Here is a 25,097-nt window from a genome sequence, read left to right as displayed (position 1 = left end):
TCCTTAGCGTTGGCTTTGTGGATGACTTTACCTGGCGATGGATGGGGTACATCGGCCTTTAGCGTTGGTTTTGTGAATGACTTTACCTGGTGATGAATGGGTAAATCGGTATTTAGCGTTGGCTTTGTGAATGACTTTGCCTGGTGATGGACGGGGTAAATCGGTCCTCAGCGTTGGCTTTGTGAAAGACTTTACCTGGTGATGGATGGGGTAAATCGTTCCTTAGCGTTGGCTTTGTGAATCACTTTACCTGGTGATGGTTGGGGTAAATTTTTCCCTTACCGTTGGCTTTGTCAATCACTTTACCTCTGAAAATCATACTTGTTCACTATACCTAACTATGATATTTTTTAGGCCTATATGACTTGACAGCATGAGAAATGTGACAGGAGAAGATAAATGGTGTCTGAACATGTTCCACAAATAACTGAGATATCAACATCAACATATGCATGTTAACAATAGCCTATGGGGTATGTTGGTCCATGGCTTATCTTACCCCACCTAGGCAGGCAACTACTTTTTTCTCGTGAGCTACAAATCTTGTAAAACTAACACTGATTTTACATCACCAACCAAATGTTTAAAGTATTAGGTTTTGAATGTGGAATTAGTTCCAAGCTAACTCTTATTTGTCTGTTTACCCGAAGAACACATACCTGTTTCAGCAGTATTTACGTTTGTCACCAAAATTGATTCTGTTGTTAATTTTCCCTGATGTTGACAGATGTTACTATGTGACAATGCGAAAAATATCAGCACACAAGCAAACAAATACACCAGTGTCTCGGTTTCAATGCTGACTTATGTTATTGTTTGTTCTCTAAACATACCTGACGCCAGACCCAATCAAAGCATAGAGGCCCCAAGCCGATAGATGAATACTCTCATTGCCTATAATCAATTTATACGTCTTAATGAATGAAATGCAATCTACAGTAGTAGAACAGGATAAAGAATAGAATAGAATAAAGGTGTCTTGATAAATCATGGGTCAATCCGAGTTCTGTGAGGGGTAATCATATTTCCCTGAATGACCCGCCTTTTACACGCAATACTCACTTTAAGGTCGCAGTCAGCATTTTTATCTGACGTGAGCAGCTCGCGATGTCTGAAGTGAATATTTTGATCACGTGATGATTCTCGTCTGCCCGTTCATTCAATTTCACTGACGAGTATCTGCCAGGAATGGAATTAAATATCACCATTGTGCTAATCTTATTATCCTGAGCTGCACTTCCAAGTTCTATGCAAAATGGACAAGTCTAATTTTAGGCTGGTTCACAGATTCGAGTTAGATACTGTGTATACCGTGTGTAAGCCTTGGTCAGCTTGCGAAAGTCTGATCTCAGGTCCGGGATTCGTTGTAATGACTGAACCACAGTTTAATAAGGGCAATTGTAAAGACTAGCTTGACAGTTAACAATTTAGGTAATACTGAATGGTGAACAATCAACCCCAAGGTATTGTAAAGCACAACAGTGGCAAGCAACCCCACAATGCTTCACTTTTCTAACGCAATTTCCCGTGAACACATTTGAACACATTAAAACGTATAGTATATACTCTAACGCAAAAACGGTTGGTTTTAGTACAATAGCCATCACTGAGCAGCAACACAGGCGTAAGGATAAACAGTTTATTAATCCGATGTCATACAGCGGTATATACATGAGGTATGTGTAGTACACACGGAATATTACAAACGGTAAGAATCATTATGACCAGTTTACCTTCATATAAAGTTATAATAGCTTATTAAGAAACATAAATATGGCGACATATGATAAATTTCAGGTAGGCTTACATTTAATGGGCTTTCTTTTGCCAAGTATTACAAGCTGTGTAAACGCCACGAGCTGTATGTGTCTGAGAATACACTTTAGCATAAGCAGTATAAGATTTATCTGAGATATTCTGTAATCACATCTCAGTTGCGCAGCGCTCAACATCGCACTGTGTGTATATATGCATATGTATTCATTTAATTGGTTGTTGTTTTACACTTGTACGACGGCGACCAGCATTATGTTAAGAAGCAAACTGGCAGAAACCCACGACTATCCGCAGGTTGCTGGTAGACTTTCCAACGTACGGCCGAAGAGGAAGCCAGCACGAGCTGGACTTCGACTCACAGCGACCGCGTTGGTGAGAGTCTCCCGGTTCATGTATACACATCTAGGCCTATGCATGCTTGTTATTTTGTTACTAGATCATATACTCACGTTATGTCTATCACTTAATGTACAACAATCTCAAACACACATACACATCTTGAACTGTGTAGCATGTTTTAATGGGAACTGGGAGTAAGAGACTCTTAATCCCAGATGGGAACGAAACATGACGTTGAGCAATCCGATAGTCGGTCACCCAGAAAATATAGTCTCATCACACATCCATGTTCACCGTATAAGATCCACTGAGCACAAACGTTCCACACCCTATCCATTGTGTTTATATTGAATTATACTGAATTAAACCTCAATTATAGCCTTTAGGCCTACACTGATGATAAGCAGTATATCAGGGTTATCTCCCTTTACCCGGAACTTCAGAAAAATGACGACACGCCTAGATATTCATGGCTCTACACGCCTCCGCCTTTGCTTACGTATTAAGCGATTGCCTATTACCGGGGCGAAGATGGACTAAGACATATCCATGGTAGACTTACATTTATATATATATATATATATATATATATATATATATATATATATATATATATATATATATTCCCCGCCACTAAGTCCGGTTAATTCTGTATTCGACATGAAGTAAATCAGGCAGAGAATTATGCATGAGTCCACACCGTAGGCCCCTACTTATGCATTCTTAGCAACTCTTTGAGGTGTAGGCCTGTATTGCCCGGGGCAAACTCCTAAAGGAGTATGCATGTATTCCGTTGTAATTTGCATGGGTACATCCTCGCGACAAGAATCCGACATTCCGTCTTTCCCATTTAACATACTGTCCACGTTTATCGATTTCGTGCATATGATTTATATTATTTCAGTATAATTTCCTGGAATGGGATATGCACGGAAAGCCGGAAAGAAAAATCGATGAAATTTATTTAGACATTATATATATATATATGCCTGCTATACTACATTTACAGCCATTTCAGTATATCTGTATATTTGTATATCGTTTAAGTTTAAAAAAAAGAAACCAAATTTATGACGTATGATTTAAATATAGGTTAATGTAAAATGCGATTATCCACAAACGACTACCAAAAACACAATTGTAGAGCATAAAAACGGAATCAACCGACTAAAATCATATGATTAAAATGAATGTTTCCTGAAGGTCACTTGCAAAAATAATTCACTAATAAAATCAAACGTATATCATGAGCCATTGTGAGCGAGTATAAAATTCTTCACAAAACAAAGTCACACATAAGGCTAGATTTTTTGGCACAATAAAACTATGTACAAAAATATCACATCTTTTTGATTTGGTATGAAGCGAATCAGAGATTTGTGAAAGCATGAGTTGTGATTTCATCTGAAAAGCTCACATTTACTTTGTGAACACTCGTTGATTATGACATTGCTATGTGCACTACCCAGCCACCATGGGACCGATATACATCGCCTCCGTGGGAATGACACTCCCGCCACTCCGCGAGAGATGGTAGTACAGACAGGGACTAATATATTAGTCCTAGGTACAGACGACCTCTCAAATGTGTGGTTAATATCCTGCTGACAGGCAGGGGCATTCATTACTTGTACAATACTTGTATCTTTCACTCACATGGCAATAATATCGTCCATAGAATCACCAACAAATCATCTGTTGTTCCCAGAGAGAAGAGTTGTTAATCCACCATTCATCCAGACATTCCACTGACGGACTGCACGTGTTCATGTATTTTGTCTCGAACGTCAACCGAGGATGCTCATACCGGACGCCCCGACCCAACATCTTCCACACACCCATACTGATGAGCTCTAAGATCAGATTTCAATCACTGTGCACCAACATTTGGCTATGTCTCAATTTTGCAGAGCACAAAAAGTGTCATTCCGTTAAAAACAGAGACGCCGTGCCATTCCTGGAAAGTCGGTCAATTTCGATCTGATGTCCAGGTTAGGGTGTTGACAGAGTCGCCCTAGTCACGGGTCACTGGACCCAAAAAGCGGGGTTGCTTCCATACAAGGTTATCTACTCCACGCCCTGGCAGACGGTCACAATGAGCGGGCCCAAAGAGAATGAGATATCCATTCTACACAAACACACCATTCTGGAAACAACAACACAACCACTATCCACAGCCGTGAATTTAAAGTACATGTAAAACGGTCGATCATGATGAAACATTGATAATAGGCAAACTTTAACTGTCGGTATATGCTTATATGTAAATCCGATAGCACCGAAACAGCCAAAGTACTGATTAAAGCACAGTACTCTGGCAAGGTGGCAACAGAGAGCACTGAGTACATGAGCACTGGCAATCACAGGTAGCTCATGCATTCCCGGACAGACCACATCTCTCGCGGATAGCATCACACACATACTATGTTAAGTTTTGGTTGCAACGTGAACGTTTCAGCCGAATCGCCATGTGTGTTAATTCTACAGTCATAAGATTCAGGAGTTCTACTCACGCGACATCAAGCGAAAGTGTGTGATGCCGGATCGTAATATATGACAAATGGAATGTAAATCACTCCACTTTGATTAAATCCCAAGCACTCACTCATTCACTCCGTGTTGAATTACATAATACTTGGCCAGCAAGTATTGCATAAACTATATAGGACACTTTTCTCTTGTACCGTAACAACCTGTTGGTGATTTGAGGACAAGAATTGTGATACACAAACTGAAGTTGGATGAAGTCACTAGTCACTGTGCTGCTGTAACACTGACAAATCCTATATCCCTCATATAGGGAGTGAATTATGCCGATTATCACTTATTTTCCTCGGTGTTTTTCATCACCTCGAATATCAATCGTAAAACTACACTTCATGCACAATGTGAACAAGTCTCAAAGAACACACATAACAAGTCCTGAGGTTAAAATGTCGAAAGCTCCACAAATGCAAGGCCAGTGGTCAGGTCCAGTATAACTATAGGTGGAGTCCATTAAATATACGGTACACAAATCACACGGAAAAAACCCGACACTGGTTAATCCCGAGGAAGACTAGCACATCACATGATAAAATATAGGAAGCACAAGATAGGGTAAAACTGGCAGAGTTTTGCAAGTTTGGACCAAAGAAGCACAACATAAGTAAAGCATACGTTTGAATTTCTACTCCATGGAATGTTTGCAGGAAAAACGTTACTCTGCACATTCGGACTTCTGATTTCCGAATCCTGGTTTTGGTCGACTCTTCAATTCACTTTGGTTTATTGTCCATTTCGTCCCACCGACTAAAAGAATTACGCAATCACAGGTAAGGACTATTTTTGACACCAGAAATAAAGCGATAGTATGTTATTCCAGGTTGTCAATGTTAAGTGGACATTGCACATTAATATATTCCATATGGAGTCTTTTCATCCCGTCTTGAATACGGAAAGGTGACTATTTCATTTTTGCAGGAAATCCCTTTTTGATAACGTTGGTTGTTCTGGACGGATCTCGATACAAATCTGAAAACAACCACGTGTTAAGATTAAATCAATTGTTAACTTTTGTGAATATCACAAATTGCAAACTTGATCCTTACCGATTTGCCAACCACTACCACAAATGTAATATTCTTCAAAATTTAAAATCATTAATACTGAATAAGGATTAACACCTTTCATGGCATGCTCCAAATCCTTAAACCGCTCCGTCTGTAAATAAATCTGTGTGAATAATGGTTTAAGTATTAACACCTTCAATGAAACACATGAAATCCTGACAGTGCTCTGCTGAGACACAATTAATCAATCTGAATAATTAGTTAGATATAAAGTCAACCAGACACAGGTAAGAGAGGTATAAGAGGCTAGAAGTGCTCACCAACAGGTCAATGAGAATGACTGGATCTCAACCTCCACAACACCGCCCACATATGGTCGTCACCACCAGCCCCACCATGATGGCCGCTGTGCCGATAGCCGCCATTACTTCGTCCATCTTACCTACAACAGGTAAGGTAGTTTGTACGTCAGGGGAACGGAATCTGAGATCAGGGCTTAGAATCAGCGACGAAGGCCAAGCAAATGTCCAGCCCTACGTAAACTCTTATCAAGGACTTCAAAACTGCATAGAAACTGACAGATAATCCACCTCAAAAAGAATTTGGCTGTACAATATTTAAAACCACCATAGCTACTCACTATAAGAAGACACACTGTAGAATATTTGATGTCAAACGGTTTAATCCCCGATCTCCCATGCAAGTCGAAAATCACATGCCTCCAATATCAACTTACACCACAGGACAAAGCAGAAGTTTGTAACGTTATTGACTTACTTGTTGGTTTTTCCGGCGCCGGTCCATCAGTTGGGTCACGTGGTTTTGCTGTAACCAATAGAGTTTGACAATGTTGACGGAGATCAGAGACATTAACTTCACATATACAACAGGTGGGCCAACTTCAAATTCCTTGTGAAAAGAATTCGTACGTACAAAATACAAACCTTGCCTGTGCTGAACAGAATTTCTAAACTGATTTTTAAAAACCAGGTTTGTTTCACAAAATACAGCGACTTACCTTTAATAATAAGTCGAATTTCGGCATCATCATTACCATTTACTCCGCTGACAACGTTTGCTGAAACACACTGATACGTTCCGGTTAGGTTGCTAGTGGCGTTGCTTAGAAGCACAGCTGAGTCACTGGATGAAGGCAGTTCGACTACAGAGTTGTCTCCCTCTGTAGATGTGTACCGCCAGGTGTACTTGGGTGCCGGACGGCCTCTACTGGAACAATTTAACACTATTTGGTCTCCCTCGAAAGCCGATATGTCATGAACCCAGTAGGCCATTTTGTTCCCATTGACTGTACTATGTATTTCGGTATTTCGTGTGTGATCTGAAAGAGGTAAAATGACGTTTGTAAATGTTGTTTTCCCACTAGCACACAAGAGCAATGTGGTGCTTTCTCATTTTTTATACTAAAATCTTCCTCAATGCCTTGATCACCTGGGTTAAATTAGTTTTGTTTTCACCTACAGTACTTTAGTCACGTGACCAAAGAGTGTGCTGATGATTGGCTCGGAGCAGCTATGACTTCAGTGCAAAACTATGAACATGAACGATACTTGGATCAAAATGCTGTTATATTATGATACTACGGATAAATGATTCTACAATCCATCTCTTATAGGACACGTGAAGTCAAGAGAAGCCATATACTCACATAGCACATCCACCGGTTTTTCCATGTACACCACCTGCTGCCCTCGCGTGATCACACATCGTATAGTGATGTCATTTCCCGTCACCTCGATGATCAGGGTGTTCTCCGCTAGGGGAGAGCAAAACCTCGCGTCCATTCTCTGGGAGACCATTCCACCCATCGTGATGTTCTCATACTGGTTCCCCACCTTTCGTGTCATTACCCAGCTGATCTCACCTTTCGGCTTGCCGATTGAGGCTGAGCATTTAAACTCAGCCTGGTGATATTCCGATACAGCTCCGCCTTGTGTTAGCGAGAGTGGCGTCGGGTCCTCTGATGCCACAAAAAGATAAGAGATTTTATTTTCTATGAACCACATACACGTACAAAGTTTTAAAAATGAATACCTAAAAAGATTGCTCCTTCCCTTTCAACTGACTTCACACACCTTTATACGTACATCGTCGAATTAAGGATGTTCAACCTTAAATGAGTGAGACAAAAGCATTGGAGCCAGTAATACTTGTCAAGTTTTAAAAGGGGGTGAAAACAAAAATACAATTCAATCCATAACAGACGTACCCAAGATGTTCACGTTGACGTCTAAAGGAGGCGGAGCTTTACCGCCTTTGACAGTGACTTCACATCGGTACACAGCCTCGTCCTGACATTCGGCTTTTACCTCCATCCTCACCATAGTGCGGCCATAGTTGGCCTGGGCCACCGTAATGTTAGCCCTTCTCTTCAGGTGTGAGTCTCGATGCACCACCCTCTTCCCTTTCGTGAGGGGGATGGGTACCTGGGATATAACCACATATACTCATATAAAACAATAATATTCAACAGATGAATTGATTTACAGACGATGTATACGCAAATTTAATGAATAACATTATTTGAGAAAATTCTGGTAATAAATCCGCGCCTTACTGCCTACGTATCTGAAACCTCGCTGGCTCAGATGATAGCAATCAAATAAAGACTGTTAAAGTGTTACACTGGGAGTTGTCTTGGGTGTGACATTTTAAACAAAACACACGTTTATTTTTACAATAACATTACCTGGACAATAATTTTGAACTTCCGATCATATGACTTTTTCCGCAACCATGTCAGCTGAGTGACCTCTTCCGTGGGCGTAGCTACCGTGAATGCACAGTCGAGGACAATGGGTTCCTTCCTAACGTTGATAGAGAGATTCGGGGATACGTCGAGCGTCACTCTAGCTAAGACACACAAACCTGTAACATAGAATATTACCACAGTGAATACAACCATTTAGAACTCGATCAACCGCGGTGACAGCGGCATATTAGACACCTGGTCGTGTAAAAATAATCACTAAAATATAGAACCATTTGACACAGGTATTAAACCCCATTCAAACTGCTATTCTGACTCGATAAGGCAGTGTTAAAGTTCAAGCAACTCAGTGTGACCGAATCAAAGTCTTGGTTCACTTTTTGAGACAAAATTTTCACCAGCACTGCAAATTAAACAAACAACGCTACAGGATGTCAGGTTCCAAAGGGGAGGAGAGCCTCCCAAACCAAACCATCCATTATCGTTGGTCAGTGGTAACTCCAAAAGTAGATTCGTAAAGCGGATACAATTATTTGTGACAATTCATTAAAGTCTTCCAAATACATGTTACTTCGCCTCCACCAGAAATTTGATCAAGGGCGGGTTTCACCTAGGGCACGGTAGGTGTCTTCATATGACATAGTAAACTGCCTATGTTCGTCATTCAGACTTTCATTCAGAGGAAAATTTCACTTCTGTCATAATGGTCATGTTTATGGACGAAGGACATCGGCGTGAGCTCGAATTTCCTGACATAAAGCCACAGTCGAGATATATGTCTGGAGATGATATAAAAGGCAGGGGATATAAAAAGCTAGAGATCAAATGCAGATCTGACACTGCATGTTCTCCAACTTTTAAATGTGATACGCAGAAATAAAGTTTTCGTCCATAGTACAAAAGTTACTGTAATAATATAACGGTGAGAGCTAGATTCGAACTTGAGGACCCACCGGTCAGAAGCCAATCGGATTGGTGTCTGTACAAGTCCATCACACTGCCATTCACTTCTGTTTATACTTAGTGAAAAACTCATGCGCGTTACGGTTCTTGAGCAATGATTGAGAAGGGTCATGTTTCTATTGTGCGTTTTAATTCAACATCTGTTCTATACTTGGGCCGATCTTGTGTAATTCTTGTTTTACGAGTCTCATTTTGTGGTGAGCCTTCATTAAAGAGAGTACTGTTTATTGATCGCATTTGGACGCCCATGCATATAACGGACCACTAAGTGCATGTCACTGATCTACAACAATGTCACCAACGGAAATTCTAACCCTCACCGACTGATTTGCGACGTGGATTCATCAACCTACATGTATACCCTGGGCGTTCCCCGAAACATTCAGACGATCATAATCTGTTAATTGTTTCTAAACTGTCCATCAACATGTCCACACTCGCTACAAACACCTAAAAGTGGACAGTGATTAATAGTGATGTATGATATTTACAACACGTAAATTAGAATTGCTACGGCGTGGCCAACACTTCATTAATCATTCAGACCCCATAATTCCAGGGTCAATGACAACTATGCTGTTGTTACACATATAACACGAAAATCTGTCTTCCAAAACGACACATAATTTCTGCGCTTGTCCAGGGTAACATTTTCAGAGATGCCTTTTTACTACTGCTCTTCACGCACAAACGCTTGAAGGCTTTCATACACATAGCTGGCCCAGTGTTAAGTCGGTCCGATTTCCCGTATACAACTCTACAGGCTTCATCACACGACCACAAGGCCATATACTTAATCCAACACTGATAATATTGACCAAATCAGTGATGGCCTTTATCCGCCTCATTTATCTCATCACATTTTCCGCCAGAATTTGTCAGACAAAATGGTGGCAGCTGTTGCTTGTCAGGTGTCTGGTGTCTGAACACGGTAACGATGGTAACTCAGCCAGCTAGCAATGGGTCGACTGCAAGCTGTTACAGTACAAAGGTCTAAGTACCACTTGAACACGAATATGCACATGTAGATGTAGGAATGCACCAGACGCTAGGCAACATGGAGGTCAGATTCATGAGATACGAAGTTGCCTGTTTCTGACAAGTACCCTCACTGGTAAACACAGTGACCGCGTTGTAATTTTGGGAATAAGGAGAATCGTATGACATGCACGGCATAATATTCGCAAAGATATACGCAATTCAGAACTTAATCGCACAAGCGTGCATCGATCCCTGGTACAGATAGCATATAAATCAACATTCAGTTAGACAAGTAGGCTATTTGTTACCCGTCTGAAAACATCGACGGTATATACATGTATCCGCAGTTTTAATGTAGAGTTTGTATACTCAGTCACCACTATTTATGACATTTCCTCTATTTTTCCTCTACATAGTGCATAACTGGCTGCCAACTCGTTTTGCAATTTTATAACCCTCTGAATGCACTTCTTTTTTCTACATGATAACCACATGAGCGGTTGGTTGGCCAGATCTGCTGTATAGTGTACTGTTTATAAAACCATATTTGTCATATCGACCATCAGGCACGCGGCTGGGGAGTGCAATTAGCAATTATTAAAGTATGATTAGCTCCCAAGAGGTGCACACACGTACATGCGCGGCATAGGCGATAGTTCTGACAGTTCGTTCATATGACACTTCAGCAGATCTGACGAGGTTGTGAAAACGGAAGGGGTACTAGACAGTGCTGAGAAGCTTCGGATTCTAATCTCTTTATAACCAGAGCTTCAGTTCCGTTACCGAACATCGCATGTGCCATTAAAAATGCGCCTCACTTATCAAACAGTTCCGCTTTCTGTCTGAATATTTCCTTGTGAACTAAGCATATATACACAACTAATACACGTTTATTTACAACCGGCATGTACATGCTGATCATTTTTGGGAACATCTGCTCTTTACTGTTTCTTTCGTTCCACAAAGTAACGGTCTCTTTCGTTCCACGAAGTCATACACTAGACAGCTATCGGTGGAACATATGCAATATTGCCTATAGTTCTGGTCATCATTGAACCTAATGGAGCTAGACAATTGCATGCTAGACAGCTACGTGCTAGACTATTGCATGCTAGACAATTGCATGCTAGACAATTGCATGCTAGCCTATTGCATGCTAGACAATTGCATGCCGTTTTTCAATTATGCAAAAATATGTTTGGAGTTCTGTTCTGTTTACTCACTGTTGATATTTGTAAGAGCTGACGCATGAGCTACGTTTAGCCTATAACATACGAACTAAGTAGTGCGGGATACTTTAAGCAGTAGATCGTTTTCTGCAGTATTCCGCACATCGTATCGCAACAGGTTAACAATCCAGAAATGGGAGTTTACAGTTCAGTCGATGTAAGTGGGTCGACAATGCAACGAGAAATGGACAGCCTGTATCATGAGTCAGATGCGAGATTTTGTGTCGAAGTGCAACAGGTTCGTACACTGGCGTCGGGCCATCGATAAACCGAGTGACAAAATAACATCGCACAATGCCATGATGGTTAGGCGGCTACAGTTATGTAATCTACTGTATCCGGGGGGGAGTGGGGGGCAATAATATACAAGCCCATTTCTGGCATGTCTTGGGTGCAAGCATCAGCAATGTTTACGGCAATAAATCCGATAACGAACAGATATGACATATTGCAGTTGTCAATTCAGTTAACTGGGAGAATCACCCACTGCTGCACACTCATTCAACATTGAAATAACATTACTTTTGACTTAAAACACACGTCACTTCTGACTTTTGCCACGCAAACAAAATCAAGATCTGGCTCAGCAGTAAATACCAGTAAATATCATCCTGGTGTGTACTATTTAAATAACACAGGGTCAGGGCGCCAACCTTGCAGTGCGCCACTTAATGCACTTGGAATTCCACCAATACGTAACCAGTCGACCAAGAAATGAAACGGTGTGCAGCATTAATGGCGAAAATGTAACTTCATATCATAGAATATCCCTGGCGTGCATTTAGGCGCACATTCGACAAGAAGGTATCTTAGGGAGCTGCACTATTTATTTATTTGTTGATTTATTTACTTGATTGGGTTTTTTTTCGCGCGCAGTACTCAAGAATATTTCACCTATAGCACGGCGGCCAGCCCTAGTCTACGGCGGGGGAAACCCACGAACAGCGTGTTAATACGAAAGATTAACGTTTAAACTAAATATGCGATGTGATAATATCGTTGTATTTTACACAGTCTGTCATGTCCCTTTTGATTCGCCTACTATCGAGGCACGGCTGGAAGAATAATTCCGGGTGCTAACGGCACAGACATGCATGAAGCTTGACATACTCAGACAACCTTTAATTGGTATTAACTAACAATGTTAACTAATACGGCTATACATTTACATGAATTACCTTCTCGGCATACACTGAGGATAATTAATTTCCCACGGTCTATGCATTAACACAGAATACATGACTAATTCCAGAAATACAAAGGGCTTATATCATACGATTCAGATATGGATTATGGAACACGCAGGGTTCTTTCTTCACGCAGAAGGGTTTTTATCAAATTTATTTTATTTTAACAAATTCAGCAAGAGGTTTTATCCAGTTGACAAAAACCGTTACTACCGCACGCGCTGACCTCTGTCCCGAGGCGGTGTCGCTCCCAGTTGCTGTGAAACTAATTGTGTCAGACCGACATAAGCCGTGTCAGTGCAGCCTAGCATACAGTCCGTCAATCTGTAGATCACGTCGTGTCGCCGTGTCATCAGAGACTCATTGGACTGAATGCTCGACTCGACTACACTTGACCCGCCAGGATTGTCACGTAACAACTTTATACCGCTTTATTGAGATATTTCACAGCCTCACATTACACTCTGTCTTGCGAAGAAAAAAGTCCTGTTTACTTTCTCACTTCCTTGTGAAGTTGTGTTAAGCGTTATTTCAATAAATGTTCGCGATTATCGACCCAAAGTGTTCACTTGCGCTTGGCGGCAAGGCGCAGATCTAATAACTGTGATGATATAAAGAGACAACTGGTCAGTCCCGCACAACGCGCCTCTTATGTCCTGACTCGTTTTGTTTATGTTAGACGGACTATTCCGTTACTTAACATTCCTGCCACTCTATTTTCCTTTTACTTCGACGGTAGTACTGACCAATAAGTCGTATCACACGCCAACACACATGACGTCTGCCATTAACCTGAGTGGTCGCACTGGGTCAGACGACATCAGTTTTCACCAATGAGCTAACTCTTCACCCGGATACTGCACGGGCGCATGGTGACAACACAGGTAGAGAGTGCTAGTCCTTACCACATGCGCACGCCCAGCCTTTCAGCAGTGCATGTGTCACAGATAATATATGCTGGTCCAGGACACTATCCACGCCGGTTTGCCTCAAAGTGCAACTGCTGACGTCAGTGTGCATTTTGACACGCCTAGCTTTGTTTTATAGAGCCCAGAAGAACGGGAAACAAAGTTTTAAATGTCAGGCGTATTTAGACAATTTAGACTCCACAGGTGCCGCAATACACACACATGAATTGCAGACAGTCCAGGTCATGGTGCTACGTGAAACAACATGAAACACATCTTCCGTGGTTACAAATGGGATGTACACTACCTGGATGGCATATTATGTTATATATTCCTTATTTTATAGAAGCAGATGTTTGTATAAAATGTGTTCACGGAGTGGTTATAGTCTTCTGTACAGTATATATAATGCACAATGCCAATATTTCGATCAATTTGATGTGACTTCAAGCAGCCAAGGTTTCGTGGTATTATGCGCTATCACATGTCTGAGATAGGACAAAGCGCCGTCCTGTCTTACATAGGTATCACAGCACTGGTCTTCTTAGATTGCTTGATATATGCACGTATACACACGGAACATTCACTCCTCAATCCTTGAAGAATTGACCATTCATTGATTTGAGGTCACACACCTTCCCTAGTAAGGATAGTTCTGGGTGAGACAACAGTCCAAAAACCTACAGAAGGACCCACCCCCACTCTGTTCTCAACCATCCAAACATCCACACACCGACGACAAGCACAAAACCAGCGTACTTGTATAAACAATGTTAATCAAACAACAAAGTAGCAAAGTTTTCCTCCACAAATTGTGAAAGCTGCCTCAACAACGAGGGAAGCAGTCCTTATTAGTCCAGGCGCTTGACCCGAATTACCATATTGGGTTAACTCCCTCATAACTAACATTCTGCTCAGCTGGTTTTCTCATTGGCTGTCATTCATCTATCTTTAAATCATCAGAGGCTCCTATTTGCACACAGATATGCTGTTCAAAAGATGAAGTCTGTAGCGAATTCCGCAATGTACTTTGGTTGTCGTGCAAAAGCATCATACTATCAAATACATCCGTCCTTCGACATAAACTGTGCATTTCAAACTAAAGAATGGTCAGTCGTCCACCGGTAAAGCAAAAAACGTGGAATGTCTAACCAAACAGAGCGGTTATCTCCCTGCGAAAGACAAGCACCATCCAAGTATCAGTATTGAAATGCTTCTGAAAGGGTTCTGTTTTGCAGATCACAAAATGACAATATATGGCATCAGAGTGAAAATTGTCTGATGAAGCAACTGAAACAGTGGGTAATTGAGGTAAACGGTGTTGGATTCCACATGATGTTGGAACATGGGAGGTAACAAGAGCCCAGCCAAACACTGGACTAAACTCTACTCCACACAGCCAATGGTCCAAGACTGCTGTAGAGCTATGGCAGTCAACGCAGCCGAGTTTGTAGGGCACTGAGAGGAGACTGCGTCTCAATGTCTTGATGATTGATAAGACCTATTAAGATGTATTAGCCCAATAGGCGCGGCAACTCGATGGTTGCGGGATAGAAACACCCGATCTGGGCAGCACACGGTGACAAGGTCGGTGGCAGAGGTAGCTTAAGCTCAGAATGATCGATAACAAGGTCTGTGCAAAACCAATTAGGCGTGCTCACAGAGAACATGACTACACTGCATGTAAACACTATCATTCACATACAGCTCAACGGAGTCTGCACATACTAACATAGTCATGTAGATGTAAACGTCAGACGTCTACACGCTCCCGGACAGGCCACTTGCAATATTGAAAGTTCCTACATGCAATACATAGTAGATTATGGCGAACACGGTAAAATATGGCCAGGGGATTATCGAAACAAACTGTGTGAGGCTCTCTCAATCACCTGAAAGACATTAAAAATGTCTCGCCATTGAATTCAAACATCAGACGAGGGTGTCTAAAAGATTACAGCAAATGTAAGTGCGCACCTAAGTAAAATAAAGGCTATGATGGTAACAGCATTGGATGTGCATCGCAAGGATATTGGCTCTACGCTCATGCAAGTCACGACAGGCGATATGCATCGTGGCTGGAAGAGTTAGGCTCAGACTTACAGAGAATGGTTGGGGGTTTGAGTAAGGAGTCAGCACTGAACGCCAGGTCGTGTTGTTCACAGCTAGTCGGCAACTGGTCAGCAAGGTCACGGCCATACATAACTTATGTTTGCAGGACGTATACCACTAGCCCATAGCATGACTCCATCCAACATCCGGTCTATAATGATTACATTAATTAACCAACAGCTGGACATCTGGATAACCCATCGAGCTTAGCCATTCACTTCATCAGGGTCAAACAATATGCCCAGGGGTCCCTTAATGGCTTAGAAAATAACTTTCTCTCTTGCAGACAGCTGACTGGTTCATAGCTGGCCCGAGAGGCCCAGATTGGGCGAAAGAAGGCGTGGTCAAAAGCCTGCATGATGGAAGGCCTGGTTATGGATTTATGGAAGGCCTGGTTATGGATTTATGGAAGGCCTGGTTATGGATTTATCCACAGGCGTCTGGTCAGACCCCACTGTTGGTTCCAGATTAAAATCAGTGCGCGTCGTGCTCACCGACCATGGCCTTAGATGATAAGCCGCGTGTTTGCTAAGATTTGGTCCGCTAAGTAGGAACACACGAGGGTAGGCTAGACCGATCCGGGGCAGTGTTTATCGTTCAACAAAAAACTCTGGAGCCCATGTTTCATCGTTCGTAGCGGAATTGCTAGCCACGAGCCGACTGTGTCTGTAAGGCATATGCTATAAGGTTCCATACAAGCCTATATACAAGGCTATAGCTGTCTAATGTTCCTATAGCTGGTCACCACACCAACGTGACCGTATATCTGCGTAGCAATATTTAGCCGTCGAAACCAAAAATAAAATAAATAACTAATCTGATACATCAAATCCAATCCAACTAAAACTTAGAACTGATAGCAAGGCTATGAATGCAAGACAGGAATGCAAAACTTCAGCTCAATGCAAAAAGAAATGAAATCTTGAACTTAATAATTTACTGTAATTAATATGCTCACAGAGCATCAGCAATGGAACATCCCCCCCCCCCCCCATCATCGTGCTTTTAAAATGTAAATCTTCATGTCAACACATACAATACTTTTTTAAGATAGCAACCAAAACATTGTGTTTAACAATGATTCTTATACACAATACACTAGGTCATTCATTCAGTAATTTACAGTATTTGATATGTACACACCCAATCAACGATGGAATATCCCCTTACTGGCATTGTGCTCTACATGTTAGCAGACCCTGAGCTTAATACATGCAGTACTTTTTGAGACGCCACCCCTAACATTTTGTTTAACATTGATTCTAATACATAATACACGAAGTCAGGAATTCAGCTATTTACTATACTTAATATGTACACACAGAATCAAGGATGGAATAGACCTTTTGATCTCAGAAACTGCAACAGTGTCTGATAACAGGAAAGTCATCAGAAACTGTTGTGTCTGGTAACAGGAAAGTCATCAGGAACTGTTATAGTGTCTGGTAACACGAAAGTCCTCAGAAACTGTTATAGTGTCTGGTAACAGGAAAGTCATCAGAAACTGTTGTATCTGGTAACAGGAAAGTCATCAGAATCTGTTGTGTCTGGTAACAGGAAAGTCATCAGAAACTGTTGTATCTGGTAACAGGAAAGTCATCAGAATCTGTTGTGTCTGGTAACACGAAAGTCATCAGAAACTGTTATAGTGTCTGGTAACAGGAAAGTCATCAGAATCTGTTGTGTCTGGTAACAGGAAAGTCATCAGAAATTGTTGCAGTGTCTGGCAACAGGAAAGTCATCAGAATTGGTTGTGTCTGGTAACAGGAAAGTCATCAGAAATTGTTGCAGTGTCTGGCAACAGGAAAGTCATCAGAATCTGTTGTGTCTGGTAACAGGAAAGTCACCAGAAACTGTTGTGTCTGGTAACAGGAAAGTCATCAGAAACTGTTATAGTGTCTGGTAACACGAAAGTCCTCAGAATCTGTTGTGTCTGGTAACAGGAAAGTCACCAGAAACTGTTGTGTCTGGTAACAGGAAAGTCATCAGAAACTGTTATAGTGTTTGGTAACATGAAAGTCCTCAGAAACTGCTGTGTCTGGTAACAGGAAAGTCATCAGAAACTGTTATAGTGTCTGGTAACAGGAAAGTCATCAGGAACTGTTATAGTGTCTGGTAACAGGAAAGTCCTCAGAAACTGTTATAGTGTCTGGTAACAGGAAAGTCCGCAGAAACTGTTATAGTGTCTGGTAACACGAAAGTCCTCAGAAACTGTTGTGTCTGGTAACAGGAAAAGTCCTCAGAAACTGTTATAGTGTCTGGTAACACGACAGTCCTCAGAAACTGCTGTGTCTGGTAACAGGAAAGTCACCAGGAACTGTTATAGTGTCTGGTAACAGGAAAATCCTCAGAAACAGTTATAGTGTCTGGTAACAGGAAAGCTATCAGAAACTATTACAGTGTCTGGTAACAGGAAAGTCTTCAGAAACTGTTATAGAGTCTGGTAACAGAAAAGTCCTCAGAATCTGTGTTAGTGTCGGGCAACTCTCAGAACAGCCGCAAGAGGATAACGGTCTCCTTGACAATTATCCTCCCTGCTAGCTGATAACATCAGGAAAGCTCTCGGTAAGATCACAGGTACAGTTATCCAGATGCATGTAGATTACATGTGTTGAATATTCATTTGAATTAGCATTTTACTTCGATAACAATGAGTCCAGCAAAGATGTGCAAACACTAAGCACACGCGTTGACCCACGGGTACCTAAACAAGTATGTCTAAAGTGTGCGGGCAGCAATACGCTTACTTTTACTAAATAATCTACATGCTTCTCAAGAATGCGCCTACGGCGATGTAAGCTGAAGATGTACTAACGGTAAAAGCTAATTTTCTTTCTGTTGACACGGCGCAGTGGTCAGAACAACAATATGCTTGTCTCTAATCAGCGTTCGGAATATAGGCACTAATCTGCTGGAAGAGAAGCATCAGTCAGAGCTATTATTTAGTCTGTATAACAGATAATTGTGCTTTGTGGCGATATATTGTAATATATGCCTACCAACATTTTCAACATCGCCATCAAGAGACAATAAGTAACTTGTTAACAGACATCATGAATAAGTTCTCACACATAACCGCTTCATCTTCAATTTTATGTGTATGATATGGTACAGTATTGTGAGACTGGTTGTTTGGGACTGAATGGTTGTCTGTTCAGACTGGCATCGGTGCCGGATGCCATCCATGTGTTAGATGTATCCTCCATCACTCTACAGTTTTAAGACACATTTTCACTCAAAGTTAAACAGGCTAGGCAACCATTATCCTATTACCTCATCCATTAAGATCGTTGTGTTTCAGTTGTGACATGTCTGGCAAAAGGCTTTGCTTGGATTGAATGTCTAAGTCCTCAGCTGACCTTGACCTACATGTCTCTATCGTGTGGACTGTAATAAAGTGCAGTGGCATCTGGATGCCCCACGTAGGCACGTATGATGTGAATATATATATATATATATATATATATATATATATATATATATATATATATATATATATATATATATATATATATATTACAAAGACTTTCTCCTCTGATTCCGTTACGCCAAAATACCATTTAACAAAGTGCAAACTATATGTGTAGGTTGACAAGCCCTATTAAACTGACCTTACAACACTAGTAACACTGGTTAGCAAGCCGTATTAAACTGACCCTTGAACAATCGCAATGCTGGTCGACAGGCCGTATTAAACTGACCCTAGAACAATCGCAATGGTGGTTGACAAGCCCTATTAAACTGACCTTAAAACAATCAAAATGCCGGTTAACAAGCCGTGTAAAAATCATCTGTTACACATGAAAATTTTCTGCATACACTCACTAACGGCTTGTACAGCCTTGAGACTTAATGCTACGGAGCTGCATAAACTTACTATAGTGGACCATAAATACCAGCTGTGTTATCTCCGTAAAAATGTCAATCTTGCGGTCTTAGGTAAGCTAATTTAAATGAGATGTTGTCATCTGGAGAACACATGAGAATGTTGGCCAGTTATTCACAGCTGGCCTACAGCTTAGTGCATTCCGGGGATGCGGACAATTTGTTTCTACAGTTGTGATGAGCTGACCCCCGGTGATTATGTCAATCCCTCGGGGACCAGAAGTTAATCGTGTGACTCCAGCTGTTATGGGTAACTTGCTCCCGCTCCTGCCCCATCACAAGATTCTCGCCGTTCTATCCACAACCCTCAAGGTCCCATCTCCTCTTCTCAACACCCTTGCCACCACTTTGAAACCAGGCCGCAGTCCACGCGGCACACTAAACAGAATCATAGCTGGAACACATCTGCTAGACGTGCAGGAGCATCGGATCAGTTACTGAAGAACTTATCTTCGACAAGCTGAATCATTTTAACAAATATTTGGCAGAGCAGAATGGTTAACTGTAGAATGTGGAGAACAAGTCGTCGGTAAAGGGTTAACCGCGTATCGCGTGATGATATACACGTTTAGGGAGGCTAAGTCAAAATTATTAGTAATGCCTTACTCCATGTGAGAGGTTTATTTTATCAACAGGAAATGTTTACAATATAACTGTGACAAGCCACTGAAAGTACACATACGTATCTTGGTACAACTCCGATAAATTGAGAGCGAATGCTTGGATTTTTACGCCGTGCTTAGCAATTTTTCAGTCATATGACGACGAGGATTCAGATAAATTGAGAAACAAGATATATCAGACATGCAATGATAGCAGTTTGGAAACGATGACAAAAAAGTGACAGCAGTGAAAAATACATTTCGCACTTGTTAGGCGTCCAAGACATCGAATGGACGTGCAAGGTGAAATTTTCACTCTGTGCAGCATTAGGGATTCTAACTGGTTTTCAGTCTAGGCAACATTAGGGATTCTAACTGGTTTTCAGTCTAGGCAACATTAGGGATTCTAATTGGTTTTCACTCTAGGCAACATTAGGGATTCTATTTATTTTTCAGTCTAGGCAACTTTAGGGATTCTAAATAATTTCAATGTAGTCAGTCTTAGGGATTCTAACTGGTTTTCAGTCTAGGCAACATTAGGGATTCTATCTATTTTTCAGTCTAGGCAACATTAGGGATTCTAACTAAATTTTAATCTAGTCAGTCTTAGGGCTTCTAACTAGTTTTCAGTCTAGGCAGCATTAGGGATTCCATCTTCATAAATGACGATGAATTAATGGACTATAGAACACAAGCACTGACCCAGACGCTTTATCTTCCTGATATTAGCACAAATTACAGTCTTTGTTGTCATCATCACTCAACGCAGTCCTGATGATAAGTGCGGGTACGGTGGAGGAGGCGTGTATGTGTGTGTGTGTGGGGGGGGGGGGCTCTAAGCTATCATACATTGATTGTTTTGGTGTGAAAATGAAAGGCTGGCAACTGTCAGAGTGTAAACAATCCATCAGAGAAACAGCCAGCTTGTGTGTTTGTCGCAATACATTACATACATTATAAACACTAACGATGTTAGGAGATACCCGTATAAGGCTTACGTGCATTAACCCTATCTGTACCCTGAAGGACAATTTCCCCAACATGCCGGTCAGGCGATGCATCAAAATCCCAAGGACTTGGCTTTTGTAGCCATTCAGTACAATCTGGCGAGAACCGTTAGCAAGAACCTGCCGACCCAGTGACTTTCCTTTGTCGTCATGCAGATGTCAATTAATGGGCCAGACTAACACGAAGTTTTCAAGCAACAATTGTATCTTGATGTTTAATTATGGAAATTCTGTACCAGCTGAGCCCCTTAATCTAGTCCCCCTCCACCCCTTCCGCACTCCTGCTCTCGCCATCCCAAATCAGGCATAACGGTGCATCACAAGGCAGAGTTGAGGTACTAAATGAGATTTTAGTCGTATCAATTCTTCTGAATCCCGACAGCGGCCAGACGAAGTGGATGAGTCTGAGAAGGAGACTGGACAATAGCCATCGATTAACATGCCCGCAGGGCAGTATGAGTTTGGGCTATGAGAACATGATCACACGGACGGATACTCTACACCAAATAACCACGGATCCTCTGCACGCAGTAAGATGTGTTAAGACGTGCCAAAGTCGTCCCCAGCTATAGCCGTAATCTCTGCTGTTACGATCCATTCCGTGTGACGCAAGACGTCTGGGCTCGCCGAGAACTTGATAACTTCCGTTCTGTATGGATGCCTCAGAAAACACAATTTCATTTCCATCTTGTTTGTTCTGGTTACACCTGGACTTCCATAAACGGTCTGGTAGCTGTTCTTTGGAGAAAGAGCTCTTCGTGTCTACAAGACGGTTTCACCACTTACCCTTGACTTAAATACTATACAGTAAAGACTGACAAACACATCGTCGAAGTATTGTGCAATGTTTAGTCGCCCAGATTAAATTATACACAAAACCTGCATCCTGTTGAATCAGGTGTATGTGTGAAGCCATTTTTAACTTAAAATGGTGGTCCCCAAACAATGAGACCCGTAGGTCAACAAAACACACTGCGCACCTTACACGCATTCCCACTGGGTCCACGAGTTCGGCACTCACGCTACACCCACGCACAGCATCACAAGTCTAATTTTGTTCATCTCGAGATTACCACACGCTTTACCGAAGAAACAAACATTCAAAAATGAACTCAATACAGAAGCAACGACTCTGGAAATGCTTTAATAACGTCTCGTATTGTTTCTGTCCAACAAATATCTACAAACAAGTCATGGAGTCTCCAGTGGCAACTTCACGTATACATAAAGGCCTCGTTTATGTTTTTGTTATAGCAGTTTAAGGTTTAAACACACCTGGGTGTGGGAGCGTATGTATTACGTATGGAGGTCTCATCACTTTACGTTATTACCCACTCCTGCATTACGCTATGTCAACACGCGTGCGCTGTAAGTGTCACAAAATGAGCGGCTGAGTGTCAGGAAATGTCACGGTCTGTACAGGCGCATGGCTGGCTGGTCGCCAAACTTTTTATTGAAGAGTACTTCACGTGTTTGTGGGACAGGTACGGGAGAGCGGGTTCACATAACCCAATTTAACATGATATCATTTTTATTTCAGATTTCAGTGATGTATATTCAAGGTAAACGTGGGCAGCTTTTCTTGGAAGTATAAGGCCTACAGTCAACAGGTTTTCAAAGGGCAGTCCAAAGTGCATGAGTGGTTATACCATGCCTACATATGTACATGTACTTAATGGTGGGTGCGGATTAATTACGTAACACAAGGGGAATCCATGATTAATTACGTAACACAAGGGGAATCCATGATTAATTACGTAACACAAGGGGAATCCATGTCAATCCCAAGCTCCAGCCTATTAGGAACCACTTGGATATAAACAAAATACTATTTGGACACGTGATGTGTATAGAGTTACAGGCGGTAAGATAACAGACGGTGGTACATGCACAGTTTTTATTGCGCGCTACATGTCTGGCTATATTTACGAAGGGAAATTAAATATTCAAATATACAAACAGTGGTTGTTGCACAGTCATGTGCGTGAATACAAGTTACACACCTGTTCATTAAAAATGAATAGAACAAAAGCTAACTTACAAGAAATACTGACCGTGGCTTACTTTACACCACGGCTGATTGACCTTGTTTATATTTATTAGAGGTATTATTGGATTTACATGTAGTACATTCGCGGCAGGTGTCCCCGTGAGGGATCGGCTACCTGAAGAGCTTATAGCCTATGTTATACAGACAGTTAACGGGTGTAGCGGGATCCTATAGGCTGATCCAAGGTCCAGTTGGTAAAGTCGACATTGTCAGCACTGGATGACCAGCTGGTATCGACACGGTATGTGCATTGGTCAGGACATGCCAACCCCGGGGAGAAAGCGACACAGTTGACCAGACTCAAACACCACGTTCTCCAATGCCAGCTCACACGCTCGGTTCCATCTCAGGGGCATTCTACATGTCTGGTAACACCAAATGCCCAAACGTGCCCCTCCCTTTCCCGAGGATGCACAACAGGCCCTACACGTACCTATCCACAGACATGCGCCCCCAGAGCGTCAGGTGCTCGTGAAAATTAATGGATGTCAAGATGTATTCCATACAGATACATATAGCTTAACATGTAAATATATAACATGTACATATTACTCTTATCTATGAGACTGAACATGAGGGCTTATATACGATATACAGGTGGCGTGTGTCATTTTCAGCCAGAGTTTATTACGCACGACAGAATGGGAGTAGGAGCTTTCTGGGTGCAGGTTATTCAGTGTATCTAAGCTAAGATATGAATACTGTGAACCTAATGATACCTAAAAAAATAACTCGAACATAAATCAAACCAATTTTAATATTTCATAAGCTAATAAGCTTATATGCACATATATATTATATTATATCGCATCAATTAGGACTGCCACGGTGACTTTTCACTTGCGCCGATCCTATCCACACACTCTAGCATACGCAAACAGAAAATATACGCGCAAACTATACATGCAAGCACATAGCACACATCTGTCAAACTGCACACGTACTTACCACTGAGGATGGTCAAGCCTAGGATCTGGACCAACCCGGCAACTGAGGGCTCCTTGGATGTCCACATGTCCGATTATGGAGTAAGACAGCCTGGCTGAGTACTTCCGCCTGTTACCCAGGCTGTTCTCCAGGCCTTAAGCACTCAGTTCCCTGATCGTGGGCACCGTCTTTGTCTTTACAAGCTCCTGTAGCTGCATTGATCAACACTTAACCCTACAACACACGCGATCTCCCCTTCTTAGAAGCGCGCACTCCACTACGGTATACGGCCGGGCTTTTGTTACATGCGCTGGCCGCATGAAGCCATCACACAGGCAGACCGGATCGTCACTGTGCCCGTAAGCGAACAACGGTTCTTGTAGCTGAACGGCTGTGTACGATGTCGTCCGCTTTATTGTGACCAGAGTTCTGGTCTCCTTAACACGTGAAGCCTCGGATGTGTCCTGTACAGTAGCTCCCGTGTGAAGTCACACTAACACATATCCTCCTTGTGTGAGGGTGAACACCAGCCCGGGGCTTCCTGTGAGCTGTGGTACCTCCGGTCAGTTAGACACAGCCCGTCTGTTCTGTACAGATGTTCGACGCTCGGTCCTCAGTCCTGCGCACTGACTCACTCTGATAAACGGACGCATGTCCGCCCACGGGGAAACCCCCTTTTGTTGGCGACTCGTGGTCCACAGTTGGAGTGATCTCAGGCACTATTGATATAACACACCCAATTATGTCAGAGTCTGTATATTCTGTCAGTATACTGAACATGTATGTAAGCAGATTTGTACAAACAGAGGCTTGGTCCCTAAATCTCCTATAATAGGCCTACATTTATTATTG

General features: G+C 41.9%; 1 protein-coding gene across 2 annotated transcripts; it reads right to left on the bottom strand.

Moving 5' to 3' along the window:
• Positions 1–3,865: 3,865 nt before the first annotated feature.
• LOC135480931 (uncharacterized) lies at positions 3,866–24,837 on the bottom strand. 2 transcript variants are annotated; one of them, XM_064760865.1, is made up of 8 exons: positions 24,267–24,837; positions 8,374–8,552; positions 7,894–8,110; positions 7,333–7,644; positions 6,685–7,005; positions 6,444–6,491; positions 5,987–6,108; positions 3,866–5,628 (listed from the first exon to the last, which is right to left on the bottom strand). In XM_064760865.1, the coding sequence occupies exons 1-7, from the start codon at positions 24,331–24,333 to the stop codon at positions 6,014–6,016; spliced, it is 1,239 nt and encodes a 412-aa protein (XP_064616935.1). In that variant the 5' UTR covers positions 24,334–24,837; the 3' UTR covers positions 3,866–5,628; positions 5,987–6,013. The 2 variants fall into 2 exon arrangements, with proteins under 2 accessions (XP_064616935.1, XP_064616942.1); XM_064760872.1 differs by lacking the exon at positions 6,444–6,491.
• Positions 24,838–25,097: the final 260 nt, after the last annotated feature.

The sequence above is a fragment of the Liolophura sinensis genome, chromosome 1 (assembly GCF_032854445.1).
Source record: "Liolophura sinensis isolate JHLJ2023 chromosome 1, CUHK_Ljap_v2, whole genome shotgun sequence".
In the NCBI taxonomy this organism is placed as follows: domain Eukaryota; kingdom Metazoa; phylum Mollusca; class Polyplacophora; order Chitonida; family Chitonidae; genus Liolophura; species Liolophura sinensis.
Note: the sequence above shows the minus strand (reverse complement) of the source record. Positions and strands in the feature narration are given on the sequence as shown.

Coding starts and splice junctions, on each gene's coding strand:
- LOC135480931 (XM_064760865.1), bottom strand. CDS start 24,333: ATGTGGACATCCAAGGAGCCCTCAGTTGCCGGGTTGGTCCAGATCCTA. Junction 8,553..24,266: donor AGGCTTGACCATCCTCAGTG/GTAAGTACGTGT, acceptor TCTATGTTACAG/GTTTGTGTGTCTTAGCTAGA. Junction 7,645..7,893: donor CGTCAACGTGAACATCTTGG/GTACGTCTGTTA, acceptor TTGTGGCATCAG/AGGACCCGACGCCACTCTCG.